The sequence below is a fragment of the Rhea americana genome, unplaced genomic scaffold, assembly GCF_003343005.1.
Source record: "Rhea americana isolate MKP2758 unplaced genomic scaffold, rheAme1 scaffold_382, whole genome shotgun sequence".
NCBI lineage: Eukaryota > Metazoa > Chordata > Aves > Rheiformes > Rheidae > Rhea > Rhea americana.
Genome location: NW_028186515.1, coordinates 422,210 through 436,455, shown reverse-complemented (window position 1 = coordinate 436,455; position 14,246 = coordinate 422,210). Strand labels below are relative to the sequence as shown.

The 14,246-nt window shown below is 51.9% G+C and overlaps 1 protein-coding gene across 4 annotated transcripts; it reads right to left on the bottom strand.

Annotated features, from left to right (window-relative positions):
- Positions 1-4,160: 4,160 nt before the first annotated feature.
- Positions 4,161-14,167, bottom strand: UBE2Q1 (ubiquitin conjugating enzyme E2 Q1). Of its 4 annotated transcripts, none has more exons than XM_085313343.1 (13): positions 13,445-14,167; positions 12,192-13,112; positions 11,715-11,819; positions 10,918-10,968; positions 8,503-8,643; positions 7,811-7,895; positions 7,200-7,260; positions 6,572-6,662; positions 6,417-6,475; positions 5,849-5,897; positions 5,463-5,558; positions 5,030-5,096; positions 4,161-4,593 (listed from the first exon to the last, which is right to left on the bottom strand). In XM_085313343.1, exons 3-13 carry the CDS (start codon positions 11,742-11,744, stop codon positions 4,562-4,564), a joined length of 762 nt encoding a protein of 253 aa, XP_085169469.1. In that variant the 5' UTR covers positions 11,745-11,819; positions 12,192-13,112; positions 13,445-14,167; the 3' UTR covers positions 4,161-4,561. The 4 variants fall into 4 exon arrangements, with proteins under 4 accessions (XP_085169469.1, XP_085169471.1, XP_085169470.1 ...); XM_085313345.1 differs by having other exon boundaries at positions 12,192-12,296; XM_085313344.1 differs by lacking the exon at positions 13,445-14,167 and having other exon boundaries at positions 12,192-12,296; positions 12,992-13,432.
- Positions 14,168-14,246: the final 79 nt, after the last annotated feature.

The window sequence follows — 14,246 nt, the reverse complement described above, 5'->3', positions numbered from 1 at the left end:
CTTTCCTGCCTTGCCGTCGAGGCTCAGGGTGGGGAGGGGGTTCGGGGGGGGGCTCTGCCTTGCTGCCTGCCGGGCTGGTTCAGTTTGAGGGTCCCTGTGGCCCCTGCCCGGCTGCAGCATGCCAGGCCACCCCACAGGGCACAGCGCCCACGGGAAGGGGGAGGTCTTCCACTTGAGCCCCCCTCCCGGCTTGCAGGGGCTGCTGGCGCCTCTGCCACCCCACTTGCAGCCGTGGCATGTGGCCAAGACCCAGTTCTGTGAATCTGCAGAGAGCAGATTTGTGTTTCCTGTACGGCTGGCGCCATGTGTGTGTGTGTGGTGCTGGGGACGGGTACACCGGTACCTGACCCAGTTGCCCCACRGCGACCGGGGTGGGGGTGGGGAGAGGAGGTTGCAGCTAAAGGTGCTCAGCAGCCCCCCCGGCCTGGGCTGGCTCGTGGCGGGACATGATCAGGCTCCGGGGACTGGCCCACAGGAACCGCTGCCTCTTGGTGGGGCGAGTGTGGGGCTGGGGCCGGGAYGGGTCCTGAAGCTGGAGCAGGGCTCCAGGCCGAGGAGGCGCTGGAAGCATCCGGGGAGGGGGCACGACTAGTGTGTGTGTGTGGGGGGCACGGCTGGTGGCCCCCGGCCCTCCACGGCGCAGTTGCAGCGGTGGCTTAGGAAGTGGCGGTGATTTCCACCTCGGCGCTGCTCCACAGGATGCGACTTGTGGTCGCGAGGCGCCGCACCTAGGCTGGCGCCCGAAGCGGCTCCCACGGCGCTGGCTGCTCTTGGCTTCCTCAACTTGCCCCCCGACGGCCGGGGGAGCCGGGCTGAGCGCGGCGGGCCGGCCTCGCGGCTCTCTTGCTTGGAAACTGCCTGACCGCAGCTGCAAACTGCTGGTGGGTCAAGGCTAAATTAAAGCAGGAAGAACCACTTAATCTGCAGCTGCCCCGCGCCAGCCCCAGCGGCTCTAGGCCCGCTGCYGGCGCGTGCTGCGGCTGGGCAGAGCTGCCAGCCTCAAGCGCCTGTTCCTCGGAGCAGCTCGTGCTCAGCGCGCGTGGCGGGATCCCGGCTCACGGCGGCTCCGCTTGCTCCGGGCCAAGTAAAACTCCGGGGCCCCACTGGGAAGGTTATGAACTAGACTAGGGGAAAAGCTACTGGTTCCTGTTCTCGCCTTGGCCTCGCACCAGATTTAAATCCCCCACGGGGGAGGGCACAACAGCAGAAAAACCGAGCAAGCCGGGGGGAGCGGAGGGCTTGGGGAGCCTCCTCATCGCCAAGATCCGTGGCTGAGCGGACGTGGCCCCAAGGACACCGGCCCTCAGCACCGCCTTGGGGATGCTGCGACCAGCTGCCTGCAGCCYGTGCTCCTCAGCACCAAAGCCAAACAGCTTCTTTTTTAGAAAGTCTCTGCTGCAGCCCTATCTTCTGCCAGATCCTGAAGGGGAAGGTGGTAGGAACTTTTCCGACGGAGGTAACAGATGGTGCCGAGGGCTCGTTTCCCGAGAAGGCAAAACAAGACAACTGCAAAGCTAGCGCGGTGGTGACGAGCGCTGAACCCGTCTCTGGAGCGAGGTGGATCCTCCCGCTCGGTACGCGAGAACAGACGGGACACGCAGCAGCGTGAGGCGGACGAGTGCCAGACTCCGGCTCGTGCTGTTCCTGCCGTGCTTCCAGCCTCGCCGCCTCGTGTTCGCCGCCCAGCCGAGGAGCAGAAATGTCCCCGAGCCGCCTGTGGGGCGCAGGGGGTCCCGGGGGGGACACGCACTCCCGCGCCGGGGTGAGACAAGCGCTGGCCTGCGCGCACGTCTCTGGCCGGGGAAACGCGGTGTGCCGAAGGAAGGGGAGCAGGAGGGGACACCGTGCAGCTGGGGCTGCTGTCGGGTGGCAACGCTCCCACGAGCGGGTTCAACATTTAGACTCGTCTACAGAGCYGCTGCTCTCGGGGTAACATCTCCCGCCGGAGGCCTTAGCACCTGCAGCCCTCAGTTAATGTTTAATCTTGCCCGGGTGCGTTATTCAGAACCAAAAAGCCCTGCCAGCCCCGTCCCTGAAGTTACTGATCTACTCGGAGGGGAGGCTGGGGCAGAATTTAAATGGGAATGCAGTCTGCTGAGAAGCCCTGGTGTCCTTCGGCTGTCTTCTGAATAGAAAAACGGCAGAAGCAAGGAAAGTTGCGTTCAAATAATACTTCTGGTACTGTTGTGCCATTCTCCTGCCTAACACAAGACATCCCCAAGCCCCCGAATCCAGTCAGACCTGTTGGRAAAGTAGCTAGGACCTGGGAGTGAGTGCTGCTGTAAGCTACCCAGACCAATTTGAGAAGGAAAATAAACCCTAAGTGCCAGMGCAGTAAGGAAGGTTCAGCTCAGACATCCCCCATGTGAGCAAATAGCCTGGACCTAGAGGGACAGCAATGCCGCAAAGCTGGGCAGTGGTTCATCCAGCCCTCATCAAACAGACTTAACACCCCTGCACAGCTGGTGCTTTGGACAGAGGGCGCGAAGGGAGCCAGGAGAGGGCGAGGACACCGCCGCCTCCACCAGCCCGGCACAGGGCCAGGAGCTGGAGCCCCGCACGGCAGCCCCCGGCTCGCTCTGGTCCGGGGCACAGGAAAGCTGCTCCCTTATGTGTATGACAAACCCAGGAGCAGCCCTGACTTCCCCAGTCCTTCAGCAAGACCCTGAAATGGTCTTAGAGGCAGAAGCCTCCCCTGAAGCAAGCACTGAAAAGCTATCAGTAATCCCCTCGCATATAGCATGTTTTTATTCCAAGGCTTGAAGCAGGGCAAAGCGTAATGAGCAGAACAGCTGCTGGATAAGATAATGGACTTCTTCTGAGTCCCTTTGATTTTCTAATAACTTTTATTTAAATACAATGAATTAATACTGATAGCTGGATTTGACACTGAGTGAGTCAGCTATGCCCTACAGCCTAGGACTTTACACCAAAAGTTAGAGCAGCTATGGAACCAAAATCTCTTTCCAGCAACCTAAATACAGAGTTGGTGAGATGCAAGCAAGGAACAGGACCTGAGCAGTAGGGCATGACTGGAGCCCTCTGTACAAAGGCTTTCCATTAACTGCTGCAGCTTAGCCCTGTATCGCTGAGCAGAGCGGGAGCAGCAGGCTCAGAAAGATGGCACAAGATTCATGAGGAAATAATAAATAAAAATCTACAGAACTGGTGCCACTTGCTGCAGTCTGATACTGCAGGTCAGGAAGCTCCCAGAAGACAGTAAGAGGCAGCACAGGCACTAAGCCCTTCTGAGCAAGACCAGCCTCTGCGCAGCACGGAGCTGCGGTTTACACGCAGTGCTCCCGGCCCGAGCCTGGTGCCCACCTTCATTCAGTAGCTGTCGTTTATAGTACGGCACTGCAGGTACTGAGCCAAGGGCTGATCTCGCATAGCTGAGTGCACAGGGTTGTGCCAGCGAAGGAGATCCCACTTYAATGAAATGGAGTCAAGAGCTACAGGACACTGCTTAGCATCGTAATTAACCAGTTGCCATGCTCAACTCACCAGCACCACAGTGCAGAGGCATAAATACAGGCTTGTCTTCTATCATATTCAGCTTGCTCACCCGCCTTTCCCACCCCACGCATTTAGCAGGGTGAGACAGGCAAAAACTGCTGCAGCTTGCTCCAGGTTTATCACAATCGAGCCTCTGCTCATCTCTATCTCACTGCTTAGCAACACAGGACACTGAAGAGAACAGTTGGTGGTGAGAGCTGGCAGCCCTTAGATGCACGTACAAACCATTCATCCACAGCAGGGCACAGGTAACTTACAGATCTTTCCATCTCTGCTTCCCAAGGTGTAAAAGTCTGCAGTTTATAAAGAGAAAAGTCTGGAAGCCCTGCTCCTTTGTTGTTTGGAAAGAAGGGTTTCTTTCTTCCAAGAAAGTTTGTACCAGACTTTCCCACTTGGCTTGTCCATGAAAATCGCAGAAGTGTTCACACCAAGCAGGCTTTGGCTATTCCTTTACCCCCACCACCAACACAGCCCCTTCACAGGCCCTCCACTCCGTTTACTGCCTCGCAACTGAACCAGCCYGGTGCAGTGTTGAAGATGTAGCGTGGCAAAGCCACTGCAAACTGGTTTGCTCCATGCTGCTGCCAGCAGAGGGTAGAATTCCACCCGACAGCAGCTTGGAAAAAATTAGTCAGACCAGCATCTTCAAATTAACAAACTGTAATTTTTCTCCAAAGATACATTTTCCATACACATCCATCATACACTGTAACAAAAAAAAGCAGTGTACATGAAATAAGAAAATAAATTAAATCCATAGCATAGGTAAGGAGGATGCTCTAGACTGGAGTAGAGTCAAAAGTTTCCAGCGATACAAGAGGCTCAAAAGTTTGTTTTAATAAGAATGCCTGCTAGCAAGGGTCCAGCAAGTGTTTTAGGTCAGTCCAACTGCTTAAACAGTTTCTTTAGAGTTTATAACAGCCATTATTGTCCTGCAACAGGCAGAGCTATTACATCCTGGGAGAAAGCCAAAGAGGCATCTTAAGATCCAAGTACAGCATTCAGAAGATAATCAAATTGGTCCTGCAGTATCCAAGTATCAGTGCTAGCCATCTTCCTTGGGCGGTGTGTACCAGCCTGAAACAAGAACGGASATCCATGAGAGACAAAGCTGCACATGTATGCAAGTGCTGCACCTAAAAACACACAGCTAGAAAAGCTGCARAAACTGGCAGCACAAACATGCTGTGTTCCACTTCCAAGGGGCCTGGTACAAAGTCTCCACCTCTCCAAGAGGGCCTCCCAGATTACTGGGCCTCTCTCTCCACATTACTTCTTGATATTGTCTGAATACTGACATAGTATCYCCAGTTATACCAGAGGGACCCGAGCACCAATCACCAGGGCCAGGGTGCTGCAGAGGGATTCTGTAACAACATTTTCTGTGTGATCTTGCTCCAGATAGGGCAGAAAAAACTCAAGTAGCTTGTCTGGATGCTTCTTCTAGAGGAGTCCCAGACTAGCAGGAAGAAAGGTCACCATCATACAGTCATCCCCTCTCCCCAGGCCTTACCATTTTTCTCATGGATCTGAACCAGGGACTTGTAGGACTGCTGTGCTCTTGTCAGGCTGTACTGATTCTGCAAGGGAAGCCAGGTTGACAGTCAGTCCAGCTAGAACCTGACATAACAAGCAAGACACTTCACACACCTTCCCTACACAAAGTACGCTGCCAAAGAGCTGGTAGGTTTCTCCATCCATATCCATTCTACTAACTGCTTCCTAAGCTTGCTTACATGGTACAAAAATGCAGTTCCCAGATGCCTGCCCTTCTCAAGAAAAATTCCTTAGACTACAGCACAGTCATGACTTCAGAAACAATCTTTGTGTCAGGCTCTCACAACCCCAAACACCCAAGAGCTTTGCCTTGTCTTAGATCCACAAAGCAGCTTGTGCTTGCCCCGAGGGATCAGACCCTGCCTCAGCTGCCCCAGACCAGGTCCTACCTTATTGGCTCCAAATTGCACTCTCGCTTTCCCTTTCACCAGGGTGGCGCTGATCTGCATTATCACGGACTCGATGGAGTACGCACTGCTCCAGCCCTGCAGGACAGAGGTCAACACAGTGAGGCCAGAGCGAACCGCTACCCCGGGCTGCGTTTGTCAACAGCAAAGAAAGGGCTGTTCCAAGCACTGCACAGGCATCACAGAGCCATGCCGGGTTACACTGCGGGGAGGAGACGCAAGCAGCAGCGGGGGCAGGGTACCGCCGCCRGCAGGCCCCGAACAGCAGGAACAGCAGGAATACGAAACACAGCAGACAGCAGCTGCTATCCAGACCACACCGGCAGCTTTGGAGCCCTCGTCTTCACAGGGCAGCTCCCAATACCCACCTGCTTTGTAAGCAGCTCCATGCAGATGGCACCGCCACCCAGAACATACCTTGGGGAAGGGAACAGGCAAAGTTATGTTAGAGGGACACGGACTCACCCATCTTCTGCTCCACAGATAAGCAATCTCCTCACAGTCCCAGAGCAGGTCTCAGTAAAATAAACAAACAACCCTCCCCCCCACACACAACTCCTGCCTATACTGCTTGAGAGAGCCCAACTGCATGGATTTCTGCAACTTTCATTTTTCAATACTTCTACAATCACATCTCTACGACAGGGTTACGCTTTGGACCCCTATTCCCTTCCCACAAGCACCACTGCCTGCAGCAATCAGAACAGGTACTATTGCAAGGAAGATGGGTCACTGTCTCCACTGGGATAGGCCAGTCACTTCACAGGCTATTGCAGACCCATATTATCAGGACTACAGGACTATGCAGCACTCCTCAAYAGACAAACCTCAGGAACTGTCACTCCTTTATAGCAGATATAATACGCCATACTGAAACTGCACCAAGAGGCAGTGCAAGAGACCCTGACGAGCAGAGACAGGCAAGCAGTTACTTACCCCCCTGAGAGCACAGGGGACACGACCCTTACAAACGGTGGGTCAAAAGGAAAGTTATCCTGGAAGAAGATAAGGGAAGCAAAACAATTAAGAAATGTCTTCTGACTCACTGAAGCAGGCAAGTCTCGAAGAGGGGGAGGTACAGAAAACCTTACTTTAAAGGAGAAGTTTAGGAGGATGAAATCTGTTCCTTCTTTCTCTTTGAGGATCTGGAGATCATTGTGCAAAGCGCTATCCTCGTCAACCCTGTCAAAGGAAAACCCCAGAGGGTCAGAGACAAGGTTGTGCACATGAAGTCAGCCACACACTGCCAATGAGCCCCAGAGCTACTGTACCTGCACAACCTGGCTGGCACGTGGGCCCTCAGGTTCACACCCAGAGGGCAGTGACAGCATGCGCTGTCAGCTCCTGGTTTGCAGAGAAGACCATCACACCCTTTGCATGCTGCCAGCTTAAAAATAAAGACTGTCTGGCCCAAGGAAGAGACAGTACTGGTGTCTGGAGGGTGTGAAAGCTCGGGGTTTTGTCTGATGCACCTCTTCCAGGTCTCTAGGAACAGCAGACAGACTTGCAGAGCCCTAAGATTATCTAWTTTCTCTGGAAATATCATCTCCTTTCTGATGTGGAGACAGCAAGCAGGCTCTCCATGAGACTTAGAAAAGCTAAGCTAAGCTCTGCCAGATGCTCCCCTGCCCTGRTCACTTCCCCCCTTGCTCACAGGGATGTTTTGGTCCCACCACCAAGATCCACAACAGTTGCATGTTCCAAAGCTGTGCCACCTACTTCAAGAGTTTGACGTTCCAATCGTACAGGCTGTCATTCACTAGTTCAACTGCATAGTATCCTGCAAAGCAGAGAAGAGGTACGTTAGCRCAGGGGAGTCTGAACAGCAATCCAAACAGGGGTCTGCACTATCATCCAGATTTCAATTTCTCCTAGCTTTGTAGCACAAACTGGCATAGGCCCAGCCCAAAAAAGGAGGTCTGATGCATCCTGATGGCAGCAATTTTGACTGCTCCTCCTTGAATCCTAGTGCTCAGAAAAGGAATAGGAGCAACATTACCAACTAAGGCCAATACATACAGCAGAATGGCATGTGCAACAGACAAATGCATCAGAAAAGTAGTTTCTSTCTTAGAAATCCTCCCGCTCACAGCATGCTCCTTGCTTCCATCCGGTACTGACAGGGAATGGAGAAGGCAGGGCAGTTTTGCTCACTCTTGAATGAGCCACAACAACTTAAGGCCTAAGATCTTCTCCCTCATGATACAGCTAAGCAGAACAGAACAATTCAGCTCTGAGGTCCATTAGGTACCACCCRGCATGACAAGGAAAACCCCTGCACAAACAGCATGGTCATCAGCCCCCTCCCACAAGCTCCTTGAAGTACTTACCGCCTTTGAAACTTGGTGATCGGTAAATATCCCTGAGCTCCTTCATTAGCCGGTCAGTGGCCTGCACAGACCCAGACACTGCACCCTAAGAGGAATTTGGGAGGAGGGGGAATTGCATTGTTACACTGCCCACGCTGTGGCCATTGCTATGTGAGGCTAAAGCCTGAGCTAGAAGTCCTGTCCCGGAATACCTGGCCTCCAGAGCAGACCTTACTGTGTCCCCCATTTCTCTGTTTTCCCCTTTCACCCTCCAGCAAGTCCCCTTGTTCCAAACAAATAAGCTACCCCAGGCAGCGCAGCTGCAGCAGAGATTCCTCCATGTCCTCTGAACTAACAGGCCGCCTAAAAGTCTCAGAGCAGGAGTATAAGCACAACACACCAGGCATCTCCAAGGCCCAAGGCAAAACCCAGCTCCTGAGAGCAGGGAAGAAATCAAGATCTTGGTGCAGGAATACTGTCCTGCATAGCACCAATATTTCAGGGGCACAAGGCTCACCYGAATCCAGCACTTACTTCCATGAGCCATAGGGGCAGTTAACTGCCTTCTCTGCATTAGCCACACCAGCCCCTGATGGCCTTCGCTGTACCTTTGGCTGGAGACTGCCCCTTTGATATAGGGCTAGCAGGTGTCTCCATCACTCCCTTGGGTCCCTCTGCTTCCCCAACCCTCCGGCCCTCCAGGTGACACGTACATTTAAGTAATCTTGCCTCTGGTTCTTTTTTATTTTCTCTAAAATGGCGAGATTTTCCTTCCCAATGCCTTCATCCTCTGTCTTTTTTCCATCTGCTGGCTCTTCCTCTTTCATTTCATAGTGGTCCAAGTCCTCAGTGTCCTGGGAAGGGGGGAAGAGAACTAGTATGACATCCGCTCTCAGTGTGAGACCCATCTGCTGGTATAAGATCCTCCCTGCTCTCAGCACCCGTAGGGACCAAATTGTCTCTCAACCAAGTAGCACTCCTAGTGCTAACTTTCCTCCCAAAGAAATCCCAAGGCTTGCTTCTAGACAAAAACATTGGGATGGAAGAGAATACACAAGACTTCAGCACAGAGAGGTTGTCTGGGCATGCTCGAGAAAGATTCTGTCCTATAAGCAAGTTTCAGGTATGGGACCCCTGCAGCCCCCCTGTGCCAAACCCAGCAGGCAAAGAGGCACATTTCCCTTTCCAGATTTAAACTGGGCTCATATAAGCTCTTTCTTCACTGGATTCTTCACTGCCAAGTCTCACGTCTATTTATGACTAGCCATTAATCTTACATACACTCCTTAACGAGCCTCATGCAACTGTGGGGCAGGGCATCTCAACACTGCACATGGCTTAAGCAGCCCTGTGCTTCMTTTTTGGAGGGCTGCAACAACGCACAGATACTTGATGCAGTATTGTTGAGCTGTATTATTCCCCCCTTTTGAACAAATACTCAACAAGAACACAGGTCACCAGCACAGAAAGAAGAGATTCTTTCATACACAAAATTCAGTCGCTCAGGACATTTTCCCTGAAAGAGATGTCACATTTCACTGTGTGTCTGCAGGCTCTTCTTAGATCACTTCAGCTCTCCATCCACACAGCAAGCTGCTTAAGTTCTCCCTAACATGGTCAGAGGCTCAGCTCCTCATCCCTTCCACAATAGCATCCATCAGGCTGGCACATGCAAGACAACTGATGTTAATAACCAGCAAAAATAACAGTTACTGCAATACAGTGGCCACTGCAGACATCTTTTCTGCAGCACAGTGCCCACTGTCACTGTGGAAGGCTGCATGTCAACATACAGGGCTGAGCTACGTGGAAACTCCCTGCAAACAGCTACAGATACGCACAGCTTCAACGCTAGTATTAAATCCTCCGAGCAAGTGTTTACTTTAACCTCTCCAGGCTTGTCGTTGCTATTCTGGATGAGCATTTTGGGAAGTGCTTTGACATTTTTAGACCTTCGCACAGGAAAATAGATCCTGCTAGAAAATCCCTCGAGTGGATTGACCTGCATAATGCATCTCCTTACTAGGGCAGAGTTTGGCTGTTCTGCTCTTCAGACACTGCACAACAAATCCAGCTGCACAACAAGAAACCTTTGCTTTAAACTATTCTGTCAGCTGTACAACAATGCAAGACACGAGGAGAAGGCATGAGAGGGAATACTGCTCTCTCATATGCAGCTTATCACTAGTAGCCACTCTGTTCCCAAGGATCTGTTTTCCAGCCCACAGGAACGTGAGGACTTGCACATCACAGATTTGCCATGAAACAGCAAGTTTGTAGATACACAGGGTTATCTGTGGTATCAGTTCAAGCTTCCACATTTTCTTTGAGGATCCTTGCAAAGACTGGCCTTGATTTAACAAGCTATTAACTTTGTTGAAAACCCAACTGCTGTGTGTGCGCTGCTAAGTGACCTGCCCCAAGTTCTGTGGTGCTTCTAACTAGGTGCATATGCCTCACACGCCCAAGGAGAAGTGCATCGCAAAATATCACCATGGAGATTCAAGATTATTCCACCCACTTCTAGAGATCGCTAAACCACAAACCAAACAACCAAAGCCTGTGGGTTTTACAGCATGATATTCTCAGCCTACAGTGAAGTATGGCTGCCTCTACCTTTCCTGCCAATTATCTTGCTTGCACACTGAGCAATCCTGCCTAATCCTCTCTGCAGGAGTCAAATTTTCACGGTGTGATTTCCCTGCCAGCAATGGCAACTCAGCTCTGCACACCCAGGAAATCAAATCGCTCACAAGTAAAATTCAGACTCTAGAGAACAGCAGCACAAACTGAGAGAGAAACTAGCTGAGGAGGTCCACTCTTAGCTCATTTTATACATCTTCAAAGGCTATGTCAATGCTTCTTACTGCTAGTCCTGTGCATTTTGCTATTGTATCACTCCGACCTGTGTCCAAGGCCAATTGCCACCTGCGGCCCCAGTAGGAAAAATGATGAAAACAATCAAGCTTTTGACCCAAATGGGGTCTTCAAAAATTTAGACTTCAAAAGCTACTTCTGAATAGGATCTGTGTCTTAGCACCTTTAATGAGACATTTCATAGCAACAGACTATGAGTCCCTGTGCTCAGCTGTCCAATGTACTTCCTCATACAGTGAAGAGGCTCTTACCTCTGGCATCTCTTCATCTTCCTCTTCAGAGGACACTTCTTCCTGTGTGCTCTAAGAGGACAAAAGGATAGAGACAGATTGCATCATTAGCTTCCTGTGGCAGAGCTCCTGGAGCATATGTCAGCTGAGCAATCARGTTCTTGCAGCATGTGCCTAGTAACATCTTTCTTTTGTTGCAAACTGCTGTTAGACAGACCAGTAGCAGTTCCAAGGACTGGGCAGTCCTGTGTCCCACTGACTGCAGAGGGGCCCTAGATTTCTCTGCTGCCTTCCAAYGTGCTTCTGAGGAAAGGTTAAACAGGGATTTACAGGCAGAATCAAGCTAAAAGCAGGGTGAAACCAAAACCCTTTACAGGCAACTACACTAGGAGAACTAATGYAGCAATAAGGTCAGAGATGTAGTCAGGATAAGTCAAAGAAGCAACATCTGAGAAACTAGCGTGCGCAGGTCCAGAGAGACAAAAAACAGACCACCAAGCTGGCCACAGACAACAGTGCTGGGTACAACAGACCTGGCTGTCWTTACCAAGGAGACAAAATAAATGCCTCATTGCTCAAGTTCAATGGGAAGAAAACCCAGCAATACTGGCCAAGGTTCAGCACAACACTAGATGCAGCAAAAGGGRCACATCACCACACAAGATGGCACATATAGCACACCAGGGCGAGAACACTGCTAGTTCATATGCTGTATGTGCCATCTTGTGCGGTGACACGGTTAGGAAGCTTCAGCCTTCAAAGCAAAAACCTGAGAATTCATTTTGCAAACTTGGGAAATCTCATCCAAYGTTACTCACCTGTTCTGCCGGCAGAGGCTGGTCCAGCATTTCAACATCTGGATGTTGGGGAAGGTTGTAGAGTTTGCACAGGTCTGAGATTATTCGCTTCAGGTGCTGCAAAAGCTGTCCAGAGAGTAGGTAAGTGTCACAGGAACACAGAGATCCCACATACGAAGCTAAGCTTCAGCTGTCCTCAGAACTGTAATCACTCTCCTCCACAAACAAGTAAGGCTCTCAGTGAAGGCCTAAAAGACATTCCTTTCTGCACAGCACCACTTCCCGCACCAGTGAGCGCACAAGGGAAAATCGTGTCCAGCACCAAGTAAGAGCATGTGTAAACTCMAGTCAGAGTTGCTCATTCCAAATTTCCAAGCCCCTTTACGACAGCAGAAGCACCCTCCCACCTCGGGCAGTTCACTAAACGCAGCAGGAATTTTGCTTTCAAGAAACAGCCTCTATTCACCCCTCCCCTTTCCCCATACAGTGCCCCCTCACCAGCGTATTTCCTTTCTTGACTTCCACCAGCCTCTCCAGGATAGCTGCCAGGTTTGGATCATCTGACTCCACAGACCATATTGGGGGAACAGCTGGATAAGACTCCTAGAGGAAAGGAGAAGGTGGTGTTTCAGCCACTGTTAACTGTCTCAGTCCCACCTACGCAGACTGAGGGGAGCAGAGCAGGCATCCAACCAGGACAGGGAGCTGCAGCCCTGTATCTCCCACAAACAGATCCCTTCAAACTGCACACATCAGCAGAACAACGTCCAAGCAAGTGCACTCCACCCACTAGACTAATCCCGGACGGAGGGCAAAACAAACAAAAGCTCTGACCACACTAATCTATCTCAGCTATGTGCTGCTTCTCTCCCCCAGCCCCTGGGAACTGGACGCAATAAGGGAGGTTGTAACACTTTGATCATCCCTTCAGCTGTCTGGGCATGTGGGGCTGGAGAACGAGAAAGTAATTAATACAGAACACCAAGGGCATTTCAGGCTGCCACACAGGCCTCCCGCGTCACTAGGTCTGGAGCAGAAACGCTGTTGGAGGAGATTACATATGCGTTACCACTGATGGCCACATCCAGCACCTATTCAGAAGCAGCACGAGGGGCCAAGCCGATGTCTTTTATTCACAGTAAAGCTGTCTAACAAGCTTTGTCAACTTTTCTTCTAAGTCACCCCTCTGGAAAATCCCAAACACATCAGTCCCATCTCATGGCTGTACACTTCTGCATTAGGGGTTTTCCAGATACTGCTGTTTCTTGTCTCAAGCTGCAATACCAGCTTTAACCTGCCTTGTGAGATCAGATCCCATCACACGTGCTGTTAACTTCACTGAGCTGGCTGCACACACACAGGTCATCCCGGAAGACTCTGGAGATGCCAGCACTGGCAAACTGATCCAAAACCAGGATCCTGCAAAATCCACCCCAGGACTAGTTAGAAGTCCCAGAAACATGCAATCCTTGCTATCATACTTTGTGTGCTTCACACTAGGCCAAACAAATGTTTGTTTTTTAAAAATGTCAACTCATTCTGGGCCACACGCAAAGATCTTGGGCAGAGAGACAGAATATGTGTGGGTGGTTGGTGAGAGGGCATGAATGTTGTAAACATTAACTCCAGGAGCAATAATCTCTCCTGAGATACAGAGCAGCATAACAAGCCTTGAAATATCCAACACAATCTACCCAGGAATATCTCCTCTGGAGCTGCAGGAGAGGAAAGCAGAGGCTTTAAGAATTCACCTTGGTCAGGGACTGCAGCTACTTGTCACTTTCCCCTCCAACTTCAGAAATCCTAGAAGCATTTCCATTTAAGACAGCATCCACTCCACCAGCCCATCAAGCATATCTGCAGTCACATCCTGTTTACAGAGCAATGACCCAACTCATGCACCACATCCGTGAGCAGGCTGCTCTGGACCRCAGCTCGCCACCCCACTGCTGCTCCACGACCTGGTGGCACCCATGCGTTCAACACATTTTTGCATCCATCCTCTCTGGGAAAAACAGAGCAGTGGGAGAAGATGCTGATGCAATCAAGACACAGCAGGGCAACATGCAGAATGACCAATGCTCACGCGGGGAGATTCCCCCACCGCTCCATGGAACGAGGAGCTTGGCACCAGTGCTGCGGCCCAGAGGAGCACTGGGGGCCCCTCCTCCGGGTGGGAGCGCTGGTCCAGGCCGCCCAGGAAACCCCATGAACTGTGCGTGGCACGAGGGGCACGGAGACCCTCGCTGTAGCTAGGGAGGCAACGGGGTTTTGGGGAGCAACCTGTTCCGCCCAGCCAGTGCCACAAGGCGACCGCGATCCAGGCTCCGTGCACGCCTCAGCCAGCGCTCGAGGCTGAAGCCTAAAGGGTAGCGGCTGCCGGTCTTGCTCTGCCATCAGACGCTTTCCCTGATGTGGGCACAGGGCAGCGGGGCGGCTTCAGCCGCTACTCGGACGGCCCGCACCGCCCTCCCGGAGGGGCTAAACGGGAAACGGGGACGCGCCGGGCCCGGCTCGGCCGCCGCGGCGCCAAGGGCGTATCGGGGCCGTCCG

Bases quoted from the DNA above. Each gene is read 5' to 3' on its own strand.
- UBE2Q1 (XM_085313343.1), bottom strand. From the start codon at position 11,744: ATGCTGGACCAGCCTCTGCCGGCAGAACAG. The intron at 7,896-8,502 runs GTACGTGTCACC...AATTCCTCTTAG, and splicing joins AGAGGCAAGATTACTTAAAT to GGTGCAGTGTCTGGGTCTGT. The intron at 7,261-7,810 runs GTAAGTACTTCA...TCTGCTTTGCAG, and splicing joins ATCACCAAGTTTCAAAGGCG to GATACTATGCAGTTGAACTA.